This window comes from Schistosoma haematobium, chromosome 4 (assembly GCF_000699445.3).
Source record: "Schistosoma haematobium chromosome 4, whole genome shotgun sequence".
Classification (NCBI taxonomy): domain Eukaryota; kingdom Metazoa; phylum Platyhelminthes; class Trematoda; order Strigeidida; family Schistosomatidae; genus Schistosoma; species Schistosoma haematobium.
The window spans coordinates 29,487,315-29,508,369 of record NC_067199.1 but is presented as its reverse complement, the minus strand read 5'-3'; the positions used below and the strand labels follow the sequence as shown (position 1 = coordinate 29,508,369).

At 30.0% G+C, this 21,055-nt stretch overlaps 1 protein-coding gene across 2 annotated transcripts in view; it reads left to right on the top strand.

Annotated features, from left to right (window-relative positions):
• ATP2B1_1 (ATPase, Ca transporting, plasma membrane) overlaps positions 1–12,259 on the top strand; it is a 143,666-nt gene extending 131,407 nt beyond the window's left edge. The window contains exon 16 of one of the 2 annotated variants that reach the window (XM_051216156.1): positions 10,304–12,259. In XM_051216156.1, the coding sequence (XP_051066721.1) occupies positions 10,304–10,579 (276 nt within the window). In that variant the 3' untranslated portion in view covers positions 10,580–12,259. Of the gene's footprint in view, positions 1–591; positions 7,100–10,303 lie in introns of those variants that run through there. The other variant, XM_051216157.1, reaches the window with a different exon arrangement.
• The last annotated feature ends 8,796 nt before the right edge of the window (positions 12,260–21,055 follow it).

The following is a 21,055-nucleotide window of genomic DNA, read 5'->3' as shown; positions in this document are numbered from 1 at the left end:
TGTTATTCTTTATCTTAATCCCTACGCTTCATTTTTTTTCTCTTAAATGTTCCATAAAACATTTATTTATCTTTTAATAATAATTTAATTAATATTTTTATTCATGATATGTTGAATCTTTTTGTTTGTTGAACTTAATCATTATTTCTGTCTTGTAATAACATTTGTTCATGAATGAATGAATCTATCTGTATATACATATATATCCTTGCTTCTTTTTTTATATGTTTGTTTGCTTAACCGGTTTATTGATACTAACGGTTTTTTAAAATACATTAAATGTATAATATTGTCTTTTCCTGAATCCTTTTTGAATTTTCTCTCCCTTAAATTGGTTTTCCCCGCTGCATTTATCCCTGTGTTGTATGTAAACATTTCCCTTTTCTGCTTGATTATAAAATTGAAAAAAAAACATTATTTGAAAAAAAAATAATTATTTGCATGTTCATCTAATCTGTATAATTAATCCTCAATAATTGTGAACATCCAATGTTTGATTGAATTATCCTGCACGTATCTATTCCCTTGGGTATTTGGTGTGATTGTTGATATTACACATACACTAACTTTATTTTGTTCCCCCAAAATTAGTCTGCACGTAAACCTAATTTAGATAATCGTACAGATGAATGGATTGGAAGTGTTAGGCGCTTTACTTTAAGTCAGCTTAATACTGAAGGTATGACACATCCTTTAGTTTTAGCAGCTCGACGTCAAAGTACATCAGTTAATCGAGGTGGATCAATTAGTGCTTCTGGTAATCTTCGTCATACAACACCACAAGATGTTCCTGAAGAAGATGAAGAACATGAATATGATGAACGTTTAGATAAAAATTAACTCTTTTTGATCATTGTTGAGTGACATTCTTCTTTTGGGGTGATTCTCTTCTAAACAATTTAGATATTATACATATATATATACATATACATAGACAAGAGTATTTATCATCCGGTTTTATACAACATACAACTATATAAATATACAAGTCTTTTTGCCAAATGTAGGTTGAAAATCAGATTGGACACTCAAATCTACTAAGTTATAGCTTAAGGAAACTTTAAAAATCCAACAATAAAAATAAAACGTGTTTTTCATTTTTTTTTAATAGTTAATAATGAATAGACTCAAATGATTTACATATATTCAACACAATTTTCTTACACATACTGTTTTTTTCATCTTGAACTTATGCATTTTTCAAGTACCGAAAAATACATTAAATTGTCTTCACCACTGATTTTATCTTTGACTTTCCTAATCACTCACCAATTTTGATCTCAACATATAAAAATATACATATATATCTTTAAATCATATGGATAAAAGGAACATATTTACATTTAATTTGTATCCGATTAGTTTAATCTTAACAAAACAAAATTATTGCTACTATGTTTAATATTATAATTTATAATTACAATTATAACTATCAGCCCAATGATAGACTATAATTATTTTCCTTTTTTTTCCTATCATTATTACATTTACCAACTACTACTACACTCTTGATATTATTCTTATAGTTACTGACATGATTATTTTTACTGCTACAATACGTCTCTTTTATTCAATCTTACTGTCCAGCATCGAATGTGACTGAATGAATACTTTTATCATCTCAAAATGAAAAATAGACGATATAGCATATAATCATTAATTATTCGATTCGTATCTTGGTAGTACTTTCTCATTTATTCTTCAAACAAAACACTTTGGGAAAGGTTTACTTCAAATGAATATATATATATATATTCATTGAATCAATGTCGTAGTCCATGAATTGCATTTACATTAGAATATTATCATTCCTTTGTTTCCAGCATTTATTTCTGTTGATTGTTTGATTATAGTCTTTTGAAACGATGTAAAGATTAAAATATTATTAAAGTAAATTGATCACTCGCTCAAGTTGGTATGTAATGGACTTAAAAATAAATTACTCTTAATTCAGAGTTTATAGGGTTTTTTAATATGTTCTTTTAAAGAATAATTAATACTCTAAAAACCTACACATTGAGTATGAGAAGTATCGCCATACTCATAAGGTTATATATAATGAAGTAATATCAAGGTGTTATATGTTTGTATCTATACAAAGTTTCCATTATCCAAAATATCATTCATTCACCTCTGAGGATAATATTTACCTATTCATATTTTTTTCATTTAAAATATGGACTTTTGTCTATGTCACTATGAATGAGTCTGTTTATTTTTCATCTTCCTAACTAAATCTTGATTTTCTTTTTAATATTATGTTGCCTCATCTATATATATATATATATATATATATATATATATATAATCTTCTGATCTAGTATTTAATTCATATTTCGATAAATCTTTATTGCTCATATGGCTCAATACTTTCATAGGAAACTATTCACAATTCATGTATTCATTGATTTTTGTGTAGTTGATGTTGTGTAAAATCAGTTTACCTTCATCATCCTTACCATCATTGTAAGTGAACAACTTTCATCTTTTAGTCTATGTGAGAAACACGTATAACAACTTATACAATTGTTTTCATACAATTAAAACAATTAACTTTGATCAGTAACAAATGATAATAGAATGAGGATTAATAAACTGTAATCATATTCATTTCCCTAAATTATCTGATAATGGAATATTATTCTAAATAAAATATAAAAAGAAATAATAAATAAGTCATTTGTAATTATGATAGGCTTATAGCTATATGATGTAATTATGTTAGTTCATTATTTACCGATTGTCATTATACATTATTCATTTATTATTTTTAATCAAAATTAATAGTTAGATTAAGCTAATCAGAATTGTTTTTATTTATTCAGTGTTAAAAACCGGTAAGCAACTTTGATCTGGTCATCAGAGGTTGAATTGAACAAAATAGTTACCTTTAGCTAAAAATAATATACACATGTAACTTTTGTTGATATTCGATGAACTCCAAGCATAACTCCTTCCATACAAACTGAGTTTTTTTCTAGTTAAGATTAATTGTTATATTATTTTATGTCACTAAGTAATGTGTTGTTCGTATTATATTACAGATTATATTGACTTGTCAGTTGACCTCTATCATATGACAAAAGAATGTCGCAATCATAAACTTGATAATTGATTTAAGAAATATTCTCTTATTTTATGAATACCTAAATACTGAGTGGATTTCCTGTAAAGAAACATTTTTACTATCATCAATCAGCTGAACTATAAGTTATCGTCATAATTAGTTTCAAATGACTGATTCAGCAAGAAGAATGATTACGATTGAAATATATCAGTGATAGTGTTCTTGATGGTAATGGTAATTAGACTACCTTTGAGCATTATGAAAGAAAAGTGTGAATTTTCCAGAGTTTGTAGAAATAACATGTTGATGACTGATATTCGATTCTAAATTAAATCAAAACAAGTGATTATTTCGAATAATCACATAACAAATGATTCAACAATGCTGTAAACATACACCTACAGAAACACTTGGGTAGTAGTACATTTATGAAATTTTCTTTAAACATAAAGAAAAACAAAAACAAACTCAGCTGTTATTTCATAACGGATATTTTGAAATCGATTACTTACTTATTTACAAGAAAGACCAACAAATAATTGATCCATAGTTTACAACACAAATCCATATGACTTCATTCTATAATTTTATTTATTTTTTGGCCGTTTCAGTTTCCATTCAATCATTAACCTAGATATAGTCAATCTTAGCAAACCTAAAACTATTCTATAGAGGAAAGAATACTGATGATATATGCATGACAAATGAATATTTCTTATCAATAAGAACAAGTTTGTTTTCGTTAGTTTTTTTTAAAAATTGAGTTAGGTTGTTTGCAAATTAACAATATACCATTTCAATGAAATTGCATTAGCAAAAGATATCAATACAACTATACAACTATAAAATAATAAAAGAGAATTTCCGTTAATTACATTAATATAAGTTGTAATAATTTACAAAATAGAATAAGAAAAGAGATTTCAATAAGAAATGGGATTTTGAAATGATTAACGACAAATTATATAACAAGAATAAAAACAGATTAAGGATAATAATAACGGGTATATATATATATATATATATATATATATTGAATATCTCTCAAGTTATTTCATTGTTATATGAACCTTAAATACGTACTAGTTATAAATAACAATCACTTGGGTTTTCTTGAAGTAAAGAAAAACAAGATAGTACAACAATGTGTACTTCTAGACTGGAAAATGTTGGATTGATTTAAAATATTGATTGACTTAAAGTGAAAAACCCGTTGCGCAAATGAGTGACTATCTAGATTCAGTAGCTAATTGAATAATGCGATAGTTTTTAAAGCGAACAGTACTGTGTTTGGATCCCAGAGTGAATATAAAGTTCATAAGTTTCAAATAGAATAAAATGCACATACTGGATTCTACTGCTAGCCACGTTTCATCTATCGTAAATGATTTATATATTACGAACCAAATATCATTGCATTTTTTATTTATGTAAACAATTATTCCAAAAAGTAACTGTTTTTAATATAAACCAAATTCGTCACTACAGAACGAAAATCTAAACATGTAGAAAAATTCACTTTTTATGTGTAACCATGATTATTTACATTTTGAACTTGAAGTTATTAGAATAAGGGCTTATGGAGATTGTAGTAATTTTAATAGTTGAATTCATGAGTCGAGTTCACTTGTGCGGGATCGTTGTTGCACACTGTTGAAGATTCCTATGCTAGGACGAAACGGTCTTCCAGTGCTTCCAGGTTTTCAATGGTGGTCTAGCTTACATCGACTCATGAATTCAACTATTAAAAACTTGAAGATAATGGTCAAGGCGCTTGGTCAAAAAATGCTTAATGTGTCGAATGATATGTTACATATATTATATAAATTATTTGCTTTGACAGGGAATTTTTGATTTTGTTTTCATTCAATCAAATAATCATTATCTCAGTGTAAAATCTAATAGTACAAACTAAAGGAGAGAATAATATGTATCATTCTGATGCTTTGAATTTTTTTAATATTTAAACTATTTAATTTATAACTCACCGAATGTTTTACTCATTACAACTATGTTCATTTTGTTGAAGTCAATAAGCCTTATTTTAATCTCTGAAAAAAGTTGAATAGTGGATAATGGTGTAACACAGTATGTTTATTTCGTCCTATTCGAAACTCATCAACTGGATATATTTATATTCTAATGCTGATGCTCATATAATGACTTGAATCTAGTAACGTTCACTTTAAATAATAAACACATTCTCTGATTTTATTAAATTTAATTAGTAGTTATCATAGTTAATTACAAAGAGATGCAATATTTAAATTTAATGATAGAAATGTAGGTTTAGTTATTAGTTAAACAAGTTTACAATTCAAGCCCTAATCTTCATCCAATAATATATATATATCCATTTGAAGAAAAATATCATCACATATACTTAGTGGAAAAAACTTTTGGAAAGTAGGATGTATAAAATATGTTACACATCCTACCTGAACATTTAAGAACTTTTCTCTTGTTTTAGCTAAATACTAATGTTAATAAACCTGATGTCCATGAACAGTTGAATAGATAAGCAAAAACTTTGATGATCAAATATTCCATGATACTTCACATTAGGTAATCTTTTAGAAAGATAACAAACAACTGTACTAAAGTTTAATTAATATATTACTGAAATTAACATTTATTTACAGATCATTCATCAAACAGATTAGTGAAATAGTTTACAGAGATTTATTTGATAATTTTATTATAAGCTATTCATGAATAACTTGTTAACATTTTTTTAATGTTATTCTTGTTGATTTGATTCGTATAAATTATATGACCATTAAGAATGACGTTTATTTTATTTTCTTCTCTCTCGATTTCCTTTCTTTTTTTCTGGGTTTTTTTTTCCTACCTAATTGTTGTAAATGTCAATTTGTGTTGAAATTATGTTTGTTTGTGTGTGTGTGTGTGGATGGCTTTTTATGTTTCGTAAATGTATGTTTGATCACATGTTTGAAATTGTTTTTCTTTTATTTTGTCCGGTACGGGTTTTTATTTTCTACATAATATTGTTTGATTTTATTTCCTCTCCGTTTATAATTTTTTTCTTTCTTTACTGTCTAAATTTGTCTACCTAAATGTTATTACTTTTGTTCATTTGATATCGCTTTCTTAAAAATTATTTAAATACACTAATACAATTTGTAACTGTACTTCATGTTTACTTACAAATAAATAAAAAAATAGTTGAAAGTTGTACATGCATTTCGAGATCAACGGGATTCAGAAGATGAACGTGCGAATATAGCAGCGTTAATGCATCATCATCGTTCATCAAAAGATGTCTTACAACCAACATCAAAGAAAAGAAGAAAATCACAGCAACTATATAAGAATAATAATGACAATAATATTATTAATTCACATCAACAATTCCATCGTTACCACCACCACCAACAGCGACGACAACAACTTCAACTAACAGATTCCACAGACTTTTCTCCTACTTTCCCAGTTACATCAAATAAGTTGGGAGAAAAAATTGCAGAAGGACATCCACTGTTAGTTTTAGAGCTAACTAATGATGAAGAAAAGTATCATGATAGCAATCAGCATTGTGATATCAACGATGATGGTAATAATATCAATGTTAACACTAGTCAACAAAGACAAGATCATGATCAGGAAAGTACACTTGCCGGAGTAACAACAATGAAATGCAAGAAGAGTAATGATGATAAACAGTTTAAAGAAACTGGTTATGAAATTTCAAAGGAAACTACAGACAATATGATAAATCCAGATCTTGAAGAATGGATTAAATCTAGTTGGTTACATGATTCAAGTGGGCAAGAAAACATAAGCTGTACTGTGCCAGAATCATCATATAATATGGGAAATAATTTTCAACTACAAAATAATCCTTCAGCATGTACATTTGAGCGTCAAGATTCAAATACCGTTGTAGTTGGAAGAAATCAACATTCAAATCGGCCGCATAAACAAAGAAGATCAAGTAAACCACCTGCTCCGCCACCTCCATTTAAACAACCATTTAGTACAGCTACCTCAGACAGCTTTAATTTAGTTTAAACTTCCTGTGATATACATCAGTCCAACTCTTTATTCTTAAGTTTCATCTACTTATATTATTGAAAAGAACATGATATATAATCTCTTATTGTTTATATAATAATGCATTGTTCCTCAACAAATTAGTGAATAAACATATTACTTCTTACTCTACATTAAAAAAGAATTTATCTATTATTTGTAAATTAAATCTAAAGATATTGTCTACTAGAAACATTGTTCAATTTGTAATCTCAGTGAAATCTTCATTCATATCTATGAAACTCTATACGTTAAAACTGAGATTCTTACTTCATATATAGAATCTCATCTTAAATAATTAATTACTAATTATTTAACATTCCCCTTTACATTTAATTCATTTCATATAAGAAGAAATAGAGATTTGCCTAGCAGTTTAAAATTTGCTCAATCATCAATTACAGTGATTTTTATTATTATCATCATCATCACCATCATCATTATCATCAACAACAACTTTTTTGGAAATCACTTTGTTTTCCAACGTATATTTAAAGAAAACATTTTTTATATTATATACTACTTCTATATTCTTACCGTCAATTACTTTGGTTTATTTAAATTAATTCTAATATAATGTTATTGTATTCAAAGAAATATTAACTTAATGATTCCCTCTCTAAAACATCTTATTCCATCAATCTATTTATTTTCTATACTTTAATGAAATTTATAAAAAATAATTTTTTTCGGCACATTCTTCAAGTTTGTTTTTTTTATTAACAATTTCACACAGTAGATTGAAAAGCACAAATTTTCCCTCTTTTATTTTTAAACAAACAAAAATCAGTAGAAAAGAAGAAAAAACAAATGTGCACATATAATTATGATAATTTAATTCATTTATTATTCTTTTGTTATATGCATGGTTGTGAAATGTATTCATTGAATGCTTGAAATCAATTTTATTATCATTATCAATATTGTTATCGTCATCATCGTTAAATTATGTAATATATATATTCAAACAAAAAAACTGCATTTTATTCCACTGAAAGGTAAGTTATCATTATATATAATGTGACTACTAATTTACTTTCCTCCGCTTATTCGTTTTTCAACGTTGTAATCATTATTATTACTATCACCATCATCATTACTATCATGTGTTTAACTCATTATCATTATTATTATTGTGATTTTATTTTACACACTGAGAGATTTAATTAATTTTATATATTTAACTTTCAGTTTGATTTAAGTTAATAATTAATGTTTTCAAAACAAAAAATGAAACTTTATTTTTCTATATTTGTTGTCTTTATTCTTTTGTTCTTGTTGTGCACATGTTGATATATGTGGATGAGCTTCAATGTTGGTACGAAATTTATTAATTTTGAGATAAAAACAAAAATTTAATAAATAAACGTCCGTGGAAAAAAAACATTAGAAAGTAGTCAGTGACTACTCATGAGAGTTTTCTTCAACTTCTTGTGTTATTGCTTTAGACTTTTGATACAATTTTCTTTTTTAGTCTACCATTATTAGGTTTACGTGATATGATAATAACTTAATATTGATTTTTCACACTACAGTATGTCTTGTACACAATAGAATAGCTTTTGTATGTAAACTGCCCTTTATATATATATATATATATATATATATATATATATATATATATACCTGAAGTTTGTGCTAATAATGTTATTCAGAAGAACAGTGAACGCTTCATAATTAGACTGTCCAGATCAGTGAACAAAACTCTACCTAAATCAACCACCTGAACTATAGATCTCCACTATCCCATATATATATATATGGATTATAAGAAGCAATAAATAAAAATAAATATAAAAACATTGAATAAAAATAGAAAATTTTAAGTTGAATGTCATCCATTATTAAAGATAATTTATTTTAACGATTTATAAAATAGCTTTTCCCAATCTTCTTTGATATTTTTAATTTTATTAAGTAGTATAAAGAGTATTAATAGCTAGTTATTTAGTTAATTATTGTTTTAATAGTGAAATCAACTTGTCAACAGTTATTAACAATTAATTGAAATTCTACAATTTTAAATATCGTTTGGTTACCAACACAATTTCAAGTCATTGTTTTAGTTTGATTTTTTGTTTACATAACATTGTTCTGTACTGACTACGCTTAAAATATAAATTCATTGTAAAGCCTTTCTACTATTTATAATTTACTTAAAAGGGAAGTTTTCATTTCTATACACTAACAACAATGACCGTTACTGTTGTTATTAGGTTTACGTGATATGATAATTACTTAATATTTATTATTTTCCGTACTATAGTATGTCTTGTCACAAGAGAAGATCCTTTGTATGTAAACTGCTCTCTCTCTCTCCCTATTTATATATGTATGGATTTGTCTGGTTTATTATTTTATTTCCATTGTAATTCAATAGTGAAAATAAATTAACTGTCCCAACAAAAAATTATATCTAATTTTTAACTTGCCTCATAATCATTTACATTATTTACTTATTTTTAAGCCGTCATTTGAACCATTGAAACTAGAGATGCCATTTCTTAGTATGAAACACAAGCATGATATTATAGTTTCTATATGAATAGTTTATGACTAGTTTTTCTTCCTATTATTTGGTTAGTGTTGTGTTTTTTTTCTTTTTTCATTTTACCCTATCACTGTTAAATCACATTTTGCACGTCAACACATTCTCCTAGCATGTATAATAATAACAATATTGATTGGTCCATTCATTGATGAGCACCTTGTTTCAGAAAATGTCAAAATAGTTAATCTTTTTTTCGACCTTTGAATAATTCACTTATTTTTATTGTTGATATGATAGAATGAAAACAATTAGGTTTTTATTTTTTGCTTAAGATAAGATTGGGAAAGAATATTGACATTCATAAATAAAAGATTTCGTATAGAATATTTTGCATGATATTAAATTTAACAGAATACTGTAAAGATGCCCAAGTATATGTATGCATATATATATACATATATATATAAATGTTTAGACTCATTCTATATTCCTATATACACATATATTTTTTATTTATTTATTGCTTTACTCATATAATGTATTCAAAGCATGCAATCAGTAAGAAAGAATAATTATTTGAATTATCATTAATTGTATTTATTATTCTTTTAATTCTTTGGAAACGTTGGAAAAACAACATATATAACGTCATTGTGGGAATGTGTGTGTATTTATTGGATGGAATGTGACAGCTTCGTGCAATCAGAGCATTTCGTGGTGGTTATTCAAGTAAACTATGTGATATGATGGAATGGAGTAATCAATCGAAACGATATGTCAATCAATCATATATTTCACATTCATATCAAACAATAAATCGTTCATCAACAAATGTTTCAAAGAATAATGAAGAAATACTTACGAAATCAGTAATTTATTTGAAAGACGATAATGATGATGATAATAATATTGGTGATGACGATAATAATAATAATAATAACTCTAGTACAGTCAATCAAGAAAAATAGTTTTACAGAATTTCTTCTCAGAACTTCTAGAAAAGTATTTTATACAACCAACTAAAAGAAAATAGATCTACTGTCATCATTCTAACTCTTTCTTTAACAACATACATTTATATATTTTTCAGATGAAAAAGGTATTCAATTAAATCAGTAATTAAGAAGTGTTTTCACTGCTTAATTAACATTATGAATTAAATTTTACCTTGGGTGGATTTTACTCATGTTTTATTATTATTATTATTATTATTAAAATCATCATCACATGTCTACTAAAACCATTTGCCATTATTTACTATTTTTTACACAATTACTATTCCTATCTACTAATATTTACAATTATATGTATAAAAGATTGTGATATGGTCTAAATTACTTAAGCATATTTCATTTGCATACAACATTACAATCTTAATGTATGTATATGTGAGAATTTATGTGAAATATTGAGATGAAACAATCAGTATAATAAACAATATACATTATCTTACTATTCAAGAATTATAGAACAGTTTAATTTAAAAATAATTGTTGATTACAAAAGTGAATATTCTCTGATATATTTTTACTCATTCAAATTATGAGCATTCCTTTTCCCTCGACAGGTATTATTCTATAAATAAGACTGAATAAGGCTGTGTGAGGTTATATATACATATATTGATTTTTTTTTCAAAACACAAACAACTATAACAGATGGACTATATCACCTTTTCTCATATTCCTCTAAATTCTTCATATTTAAAGCACAGTAACCATTTAATATCTACTGTTTACTGTTTTAGTGATAGTATTATTAGTTTTGAATTTAGTATAAAACAACAATGTTAACTTAGAAATAGAGTTATAGAATTCCTTCAAACTATTAGCAATTCATCATATTCACAATTTGTCTATCTTGAAGTACACTTAATAAAATAACCTATATGATTGTCTACATTTTTAACCATAAAAACTTGGATAAGTTATTTAAACTGCATGATATATATATGATAGGTTCAGAGGGTTGAAAAACGATTAGGAATCTCACTATTTTTACGGTTAAATGAAGATAACTCAAAACTCAATGTCATTGTAACCAAATATTCTGACTTTCCTGCAATTATTGTTTTTCTAAACTCTTAATTAGATTTCCAATTTTTAAATAAGATTCCACTTAATGACAGAACAATTTTCCTCTTGTAGTTCAGATACTTAATTAGTTGAATAATATAATATTACCAAACAATACAATACTGTACTTACAGACTTTATATGTGTATGTATGGACATATTCAAAAATACATACATATTTCATCTTGTCATTCATTCTATCCAGTTTCATTTTTAATTCTTTCATTTGTTCTTGCTCTTATCTTATTAAATTTATTACAACATATAATAAAATGTGAACAGGAATGATAATTTCTTTTACCTATTCTATTGTCCTATTCATTCTGTTTATTATTATCTGAACTATGTTGTTTAAAAATATACATCATTTCTCCTAATAATAAAAAAATACCCTAACTACAATTCCAGTCAATTATTATTATTACTATTGATTCTATTGTCTTCATTTGATTGAATCTGACTTTTATGATGATAATTTTCTCATTCAAATTTAGTTTAAAATCATGATATTATTTTTTCTAAAATTTCAATTAATGATTGTATACATTAGGTTTACAAATTTTGATGTATGAACTGAATATATATATATATATATATATATATATATATATATATATATATATATAATTGAAGAAAACAAATATATACTGTTATAAGTCTTCTTATATTGATTACTTTCTTTCGTTACTGACGCCTCCACTGTGATGCGCTTTCAGTGAGAAAATGAGATTTCATGTTTGTTTGTTTTGTTTTTGTTTGAAAAAAGACTTCTCTATCTAATTACTGATAAATGCATGGTTGTTATTTTCAAGTTGATACATTGTTCTTAATGAGCAGCAATGAATAAACATTGTGAAAGCTGAAAGAGTCCCTAAAGATAACGAAAGAAATATTGAGGATGATCACCACTGTTAAAACGACTTAATAACGTATTTCCAGCTCTGAGTCAATTGATGTTGTTTCAGTGTAACACCACACTATCAGGGAATCTTATAAATTATTTTACCATTATATTACGCCGATTTGTTTCAAACCATGATAATTAAACTAAATATAAGTGATTTCATGAATTACTGTTTATTTGTTTTTCAATTTTCCCAGGGTAATTGATGCTTATTCAAATAATTAAATTCTTAATAATTGATTTAATTATTAATCCGCAGAATTGCTTATCCAGGTAGAGGATAACACTAATGCTAGTCAGATTTGCGAATAATTATTCCTTAATAGTTTCTAGCAATTAATCACTTCTAAATCCTAAATCATATACTTATGAATAAAGAATGTGGATTTTATAAGTTCGCAAGAACTGTAACTCAAATATTAGCTACTTTATTTAATCTATTAATCATCAACCTTGTGTTTACTAATGATCACCGTTATCATTGCAATCGTTACATATGACATTTAATTGAGTGTTCTCATAAGGATAATAGGTCCTAGTTCTGTACTGTCCTTGAAGATCGATGGACAAATAATAGAAATGACTTCTGGGGAGATTATGAACTACATTATAAGCATCACACCGTTGTATAATAGTCAAACAATAATTACTTTGAATCTATAGATATCCGTTTTACACCCGTAAAACCTACGTAAGACTATTCGTCATTGTTATTATTACATGTAATCAGGGATATGATTATAGAAAGGATATTTTACAAAAAATAAGTGGAGAAGCAACGCTTTTTCCATGACGATTTCAACAATGAGCTCACAGAAAGATACTTATTACATACATGAGTAGAAGTTTTAGACTGTTACACTACTTTTGTCTAGAATCTATTATCTTAACCAGGATCTTATCAAAAAAATTTTATATCACATATCGTTAAACTTAAAGCACTTCAAAAGGATTTATAGATCAGGCGGTTGAAAGCTTGGTTCTTCTGATATTATAAGAGTATTCAGTACAATAAACGGTCCAGCAGAGTAAAAGCCCTTTTATGAAAGAAATGAAGTAACTTGAAAAGTAACTATTTAGTTTTAAAGATAGGCTCATCTGTATTTGTTTTTATCCGTGAATCTGTCGGATATGATTGGATGAAAGCTACGTTAACTTATTTCTTATTCAACATTTGGAGTCACCTATCAAATCGTTATTGGGAACAAAAGAAACGTATAAGGGAAATTATCTTTAGTGATAGTCGCCTATATTAGTTGAGGTAAGTAACAAACTTCATTAGAGTTGCATCCAACCATTTTTATTCTTTCGAGTTTTATTTGACATAGTATGTATCAAACAAAATATGGTTTGTTTTCATTAACCTACAATTCCTGTAAAAGTTTAGTATTTACTCACTTATCACTGGGAAAACATGTTCATTGATGTAAATTAAAGCACAAATTCAAAAGCGAACAGATATCAGTTATCTACTGAGTGACAGGATAGTGAACTCCTGCAGAGCTAAAGACGACACCTTAAGCATTCATTCGGCCTATGCAGCGAAAACACATCTAAATATAAACAATATTAAAGTGATATAGTTAAGTAATCTCTTGGAAGCGGCTAACTGCATTCGACAAAATAAACTGCAATCATCAAGTTAGGTTATATTAGAAGCCAAGATGTTTTACATCATACACACTATTCGCTACTATGAACTTTTACAGGTTTTATTAGCTAATATTAACTTAAGCCAGTTTCCCGGTTAATATTATGCATACGCAGAATACTCCCAAGTTAAGAAGACATTAAGAAAGTACAGTATTTCCAATTTTTGAAACTAAAACTGTGATAACTGATAAGCGTTAAAAGTTTAAGCAAAAAACCGTCTTTGGCAATTCTAGTGCTTTTGTCAAACTCCTCAAACTGTTTCTATGATTAAAGTAAAAAGAAAGCCAACAGTTAATAAACATCTCTGAACAAGTCAGAGTTTCACCATTACACGATGGCTTCCAGGTTACCGTTTTTATGTAAATATCTCGGCAGTGTTCACATTGACAGTTCAATTACCTGGGAATTTTTCCTGATTTAGAATAATTCCGAAAATATTTCCTGACATAATTGGAGTAACCTCAAGACTGATGGTCTGATATATTTCTTGGAGTAACTTTTATCGCTCTTGACAGTTCGTCAAAAGTGCTGATATATCACAAGCAACACAACGAATATTCGAAAATCCAATAAAATTCACTGTGTTAATGATTATAAACTTAGAGTTTCAGGAACGAATCGACGGTAACCCTGAAAGTTAAAGAGAGATTTTGTAATAATTAAACAGCTACATCAAGAAAAACCAATTAGACGACTTGGACTTTGCAGATGACCTAGCCCTCCTATCGCATACACACGAACAAATGCAGATAAAGACAGCCAATGTAGCAGCAGTTTCTGCATCACTAGGCCTCAACATACACAAGGGGAAAACCAAGGTCCTCAAATACAACACGGAGAACAGCAATCCAATCACTCTTGATGGCGAAACTCTGGAAGATCTAGGATCCTTCACACACCTGGGAAGCATCATCGATAAACGAGGAGGATCAAAAGCAGACGTAAAGGTGAGGATTGGCAGAGCAAGGGCAGCATTCCTACAATTGAAGAACATATAGAACTCAAAACAACTTTCAACTAATATCAAAGTCAGAATATTCAATACGAATGTTAAGACAGTTCTACTGTACGGAGCTGAAACTTCGAGAACTAATACAACCATCATCAAGAAGGTACAAGTATTTATAAATGGTTGTCTAAGCAAGATACTTAACATCCATTGGCCGGATACCATCAGCAACAGCCTTCTCTGGGAGAGAACAAACCAGCTCCCAACTGAAGAGGAAATTAGGAAAAGACGATGGAAATGGATAGGACATACACTACACGAATCACCAAACTGCATCACGAGGAAAGCTCTAACTTGGGATCCTGAAGGGAATCGGAAAAGAGGAAGGTCAAAGAACACATTACGTCGGGAAATAGAATCAGATATGAAAAGGATAAATAACAACTGGAAAGAGCTGGAAAGGATTGCTTGGGACAGGCCTGGATGGAGAATGCTGGGGAGCGGCCTATGCTCCTTCACGAGGAGTAACAGGCGTAAGTAAGTAAGTACATCAAGAAAGCCGTTTCGTTAACTTTTAAAGGATTACTAAGAAGTCAACTAACTACTGATGTGGAGTTGAAGCTAGCATTCATTAAACCAACCATCCTGTTCCTTTGAGTATGTATTTATGGAGATTTTACTCTTGCTCTCGAAACAATCATAAGTTCGTATACTTTCAGTCTCTATCGGAAAGTGGATGCGAGGTTATTCAACTATACTGACGTAAGTAGAATCATCTCTGTCGACACTTTAACTGATCGTACTCGAAAAGCAGGCAGGAACGAGTTTTATCAGTAACTAAACAGATAGGAAATATTAGATGAACCTAGTATTACAAGCGAATTAGATGAGGTACATCCAATGTCTGTTATCAACCAGAGAGCTTAAGCGCAGACAACTTATACACAGTTCCCTTCACAAATGTTGGAATGATTCTGGAAAGTTATCTAGCTGGAATACCTATAGAAACATGGTAAACCGAGTGTCCACCTTTGAGTGAAGTTGTTGTTGCATAGACCTGTAAATATGGCCCGTATATTAATATATGTAAAAACTACTGAGATATAAGTTTCCCACCAATTGAGTTTGTTCTGAATGACAATTAGAAGAACGAATCACAGTAAATGACAAATTAACTGGCAAAACTAGGTTTAATTTCATCAATACGAGCAGTAGTGCTCGATAGTTATTCACTACTGCTGCTTTCCTCTATATTGTCATCAATGACACTATGATGTTTTAAAGTGGTTAGCGTGTTTGTTTTTTGGAGAAACTTCCAATACTAAGCATGCCAATACCTGATAAAATGGGGGTTATTTAATTAAGTCTTTAAAAACCAACGACCGTTGTTGACGCCTCCAGCTGTAAAAAATATATTGCTCAGTACCCAGAAGCTATTTTACAAACTATACATTTGGTTTATCTTATGGAGATTGAGCTTACTGTTGTGATTACATTTACCAATGACTTGAATGGAAAAGTAGGAAGGGATATAAACAGTTGCATTTTTAGACAAATTAAAATACTAGTACTTGAGCAGGTTATCGAGGTAGTTAGGTCAAGTTTAAATACTTAGTGGATGTCTCTTATGCTGTATTGTACTGAAAGTCGTTGTTTTGTAGGTTGCGTTATGAAACAGACGTAACGAAAGTACCAACAAATTGCTAAAATTACATTTTAGCACTGAAGGGAAAAAACTAACCAAATAAGATTTTCCGCTCACAATCTACACACCATCCTACAGAAATAACTATCACAGTAACATAATGACCATTGCAAGAGATCAAGAAACAAACTCCTAGTTGACGGCTTATCACTGGATAAAGTGTATATGCGTTTCAAATACCGGACAAAATAATTATCAGTTCCATCGTACTGAGTTATCAAAGTGCTATCAAGTTTAAGCTGAATATTATCAACAGGGTAAAAATTATTATGTGGCATAAACCGATATCCACTTAGTCGAATTAGGAGCACGCAGATGATGTAATCCTGCTCGACAAAAGACGGTGACAAAATGCAGCCTTCTGTCAAACTTCATTAAAAACTGTTAATTAGTCCTAAAACAGGTACAAACAACATTCACGAAATGAAATTAAAAATGAATTACTATTAGCTAATTAACAGATAATAAACTAATTCGGCAAACACTGAGATCTATACTAAAGAAGTGGGTGTGTTTTTTTAAACAATGGACAACTGTCTAAAATACTAAGAGGTATATTGATACATAAAAAAACGTATACTCACAGGGTATTGACGCCTAAGAAATGTTACCTAGTAATTCTTATTTACCCAATCTTTAGATTAGAAAAGGCCCTGTGGAAACCACAGAACGCGGACGAAAACTTGGTGTTCGTTGATGTATCCATTGACAGTCTTAGCGTTACCAAGTTGATTAAGTACTGATGCATCTGATACGGTACAATGAAGATTAATTAGAGGGACTGATATGTGGTAGTCGAGCAACTGAAAACTGATGACCTAACAATTTGACTATCGCTTCCCACAAAGCTCTACGCAAAGGATACGAAGTACATCTTAATTAACCTAGTGTTAAAAGCTATCAAAAACAAAAACTTCCATTCACATACTTTTATGATTGAGTCGCTGACAGATCATATGAATTTCGAAAATACAGGCAAAAAAAAAGTACAAGTTTCAAAATTGGATCATTTTGGAAGAAATGAAGATTGTAATTTATATGTACAACATGACGTATCTATCGTATTTAGTGTATTATTACTCGGATATAGTTTCGATTGCCAAAAGCAGTGCCGCAACAAAACATGACTGAACTCACACAAACATTGATTTACTGAGTTTGATAGGTCCAGTGAAAGTATTTTCTAAGCGTGTAAATATATATCAGAATAATATATGACCAGCCGAAAAGCAGGCTTCAGTTTTGAAACTCTACAGAGCCACCTACGATGGCGGAGACCTCTTCGCTGAGAAGAGAGTGAAGAGATTTGCCATCATGTTTATAGATCCACAAACCCATCGATGGGATATAATCGTAACGTTTAGGGCCACTTTGAGGAGAAGAAAGCCATAACTGCTTGTTTGGGGCCTGACGATTAATAATATAAGTCCCAACTTGAGGACCAAAAGTGACCTTCAAGACACCATAGGCGTGTTCGACATCATATTCTTTGTTTAACGCAAAGCGTTCTGGAAGTTGTTCAAAAGAGTCTGCTAGTAACTCCAAAGTTTTCGTAGATACACGCTCGTATTCAGCATCGGACAATGAGTTTTGGCAAGATAGGTTAGTGAGTCCTATTTTAGCTAAGTGAATAACGTAGACTAAGTCAGGTCTTTTAAGAAAATGAAAAGAATGAAAACAAGTAGATTTCCTCAAATGCTGCAGTACAGTACTGTAACGCATTATTTAAAACACCTCCAGCCAAAAAGTAAATACTTTTTAATATCCGACATTTTTCAGAAGAGCTAATAAAGACTAGTTGACTTCCTTGTACTTTCCTCTTGATGTTAATGTACTGCTTTAAGTCTTTGGTGCCGTATAATTAAGGTCGTAAAAGGTAGGTATCACAGTATACGCAGAAGTGCTCTGGTCAAGATACTTGACCAAGTGACTTCCGTTAGGAGTGTGTCCAGCAAAATTAATGAGTCCAGTACAACTTTCAAAGGCTTATGAAATCATTTATTTTGGTTATTTCTAAACTAAAACACATGCATTAGGTAGAGCCACTGAATGCATGAATGAATTCGTGGCTGTTCACCTCTTTTTAAAACTATTTACTGAAGGGGCTGTAGTCACATCAGGCAGGAAAGGATTATTGTCAGATCCAACCCGTACACACATGAAATATGTTCTTGCTTGGCTATGGATTCTTTCAGACGCAATTTGTCACTGCTTGCCTCTTGAAATTTAATTTTGATGTTCGGTCGAATGTTGTTTTCAGAGTGGTCAGGAGTGTAGGGTATAATGTATACCTCGAACAATTTGCTTCTTATTGTCCAGTGACCTCGCGAGTACGATCTCAGGCAAAAATCCCGGTCTAGATAGTTTTTGTCATCCAATCCTTTGACCCATGTTGCCGCACACCGTACTAATTCCAAGAGATATCCATTTTGTACAAATGAGGCAACGATATGGTGGGTTTCTAGGTTCTAATTCATTGCTTTTTAATCAGCCATTATGAGGACTTTTTCAAACGACAATTGACTTCATTTACTTGCCAAATTAACATGTCGCAGATTATCGTAGTAGAATAGTGTGGTCAGGGCAAAATTGGAATCATTAGTCTTGGAATGGACAGGCTGTATATCGCTGATCGACTGCCTCATCCTCAGCCGTACTTTATCACGAACGTAATATATATGTGAGCCTCAGGTAAGGACTATGTTGCAAAGGGAGAAAAGAAATTCTTGAGAAGGCCTAAAGTCGAGAACAAATCAGGGCATGCCTTTTTCCGTGAACATTCAAATCCTAGGTTATGGCATCAGCAGAAGTAGTCGACAGGTATGTTTGTTTCGACAAGTTCGCAAGTGCAGTAATGTTGTGCTTATTCCACCTTCGGTATATCAGATAGGCATAAGTTGGAAAATCAAAACGAACAGTATTCAATACCCAAATCTTATAAAAAATGATTCTAGATTCGTCTGTAAACAAGCTACGAGGAATGAAACCTGGCAATTTTCTCTTTCCAAACGCTTTATTGGGGAAATTTTCAGGGACGTCTAGAGTGTGATCCACTATAAGGTCAATTACTGACGCAGTTCAAAGCAGTACGTTCTTGCCAAATGTTAGTCTTATTTCAGCAAACGTTTCTCCAATACATATCCAGCCACCACCAGTTGTGTTGACTACTAAACTCTAACGTTTACATCAATGACGTACTCTGTTGAGTTCCTGCAATCTTGGTTACACAATGCCTTGCACGCTGCAAATGGGATTTTCCACTGATTTGATGGAGCACGTACTTTACTCTTTTGAAGATTGCTTGTTCATGAAAGAATCAAGTAGTGCCGGCACATAAAAATCTTCAACTGAAACAAAGATGAGCTCGATACCGGTTGAGGTTAAAGATGTATTTGTTCATGGAATTACGTGAAATATTTGTACGAAGTGTTTGAGATTAAGGAACCATTCCACTGCATGTTGGAGAGTGAACTGTAGCGGGTGCTTGATTGAGCACATACGGTTAGATTGTGTCCAGCAAAATTGGTACGGATCAATGTCAAATACCCGAGAGATATGTTTCAAAAGATTATTTATCGTTACAAATCTAAAAGACGAATGACGTTGTTATGAATTATTGATCATGTCTGTGAAAGTAGTATGTAATTGCTCTGTCAGAAAATATTTTGTCTATGGAATTTTCAGTGAATCGAAAGGGTGGCTTACATACCATCTATCTTGCATTCCTAAGGTCACTTCACCATGACTGAACAGTTATTTTATCCATAATCGCCTTGCTTATGACACATTCTGACATTACGAATTGTCTAAGAAGCCAGTTTCAAAAAGAGGTAGCATAAGCGAGAGGCGAAATTCGTAACGCAGAATTTGAACAGAGTTTGATGACATATAAGTTATCAGGAAATTTTCAGCTTGCGAGCAATGCCACCACATGGTCACCACTATGTAACATCTTGCTTTCTTCACAAAATATATAATTCTCCTCTCACCCCAAACGTGTTCTTCAATCGCAATCACTTGCTGTCACGATACGACAAACCAGTCTAGTTAACGATGTGACTCCCACGTGAGGTCTGATTGACCACGTAGTTACGCCATAGCAAATCCACGGTTGCTGAATGTGCCTGTCATCGTAGTAGCATTTCTACGTGTTCTAAT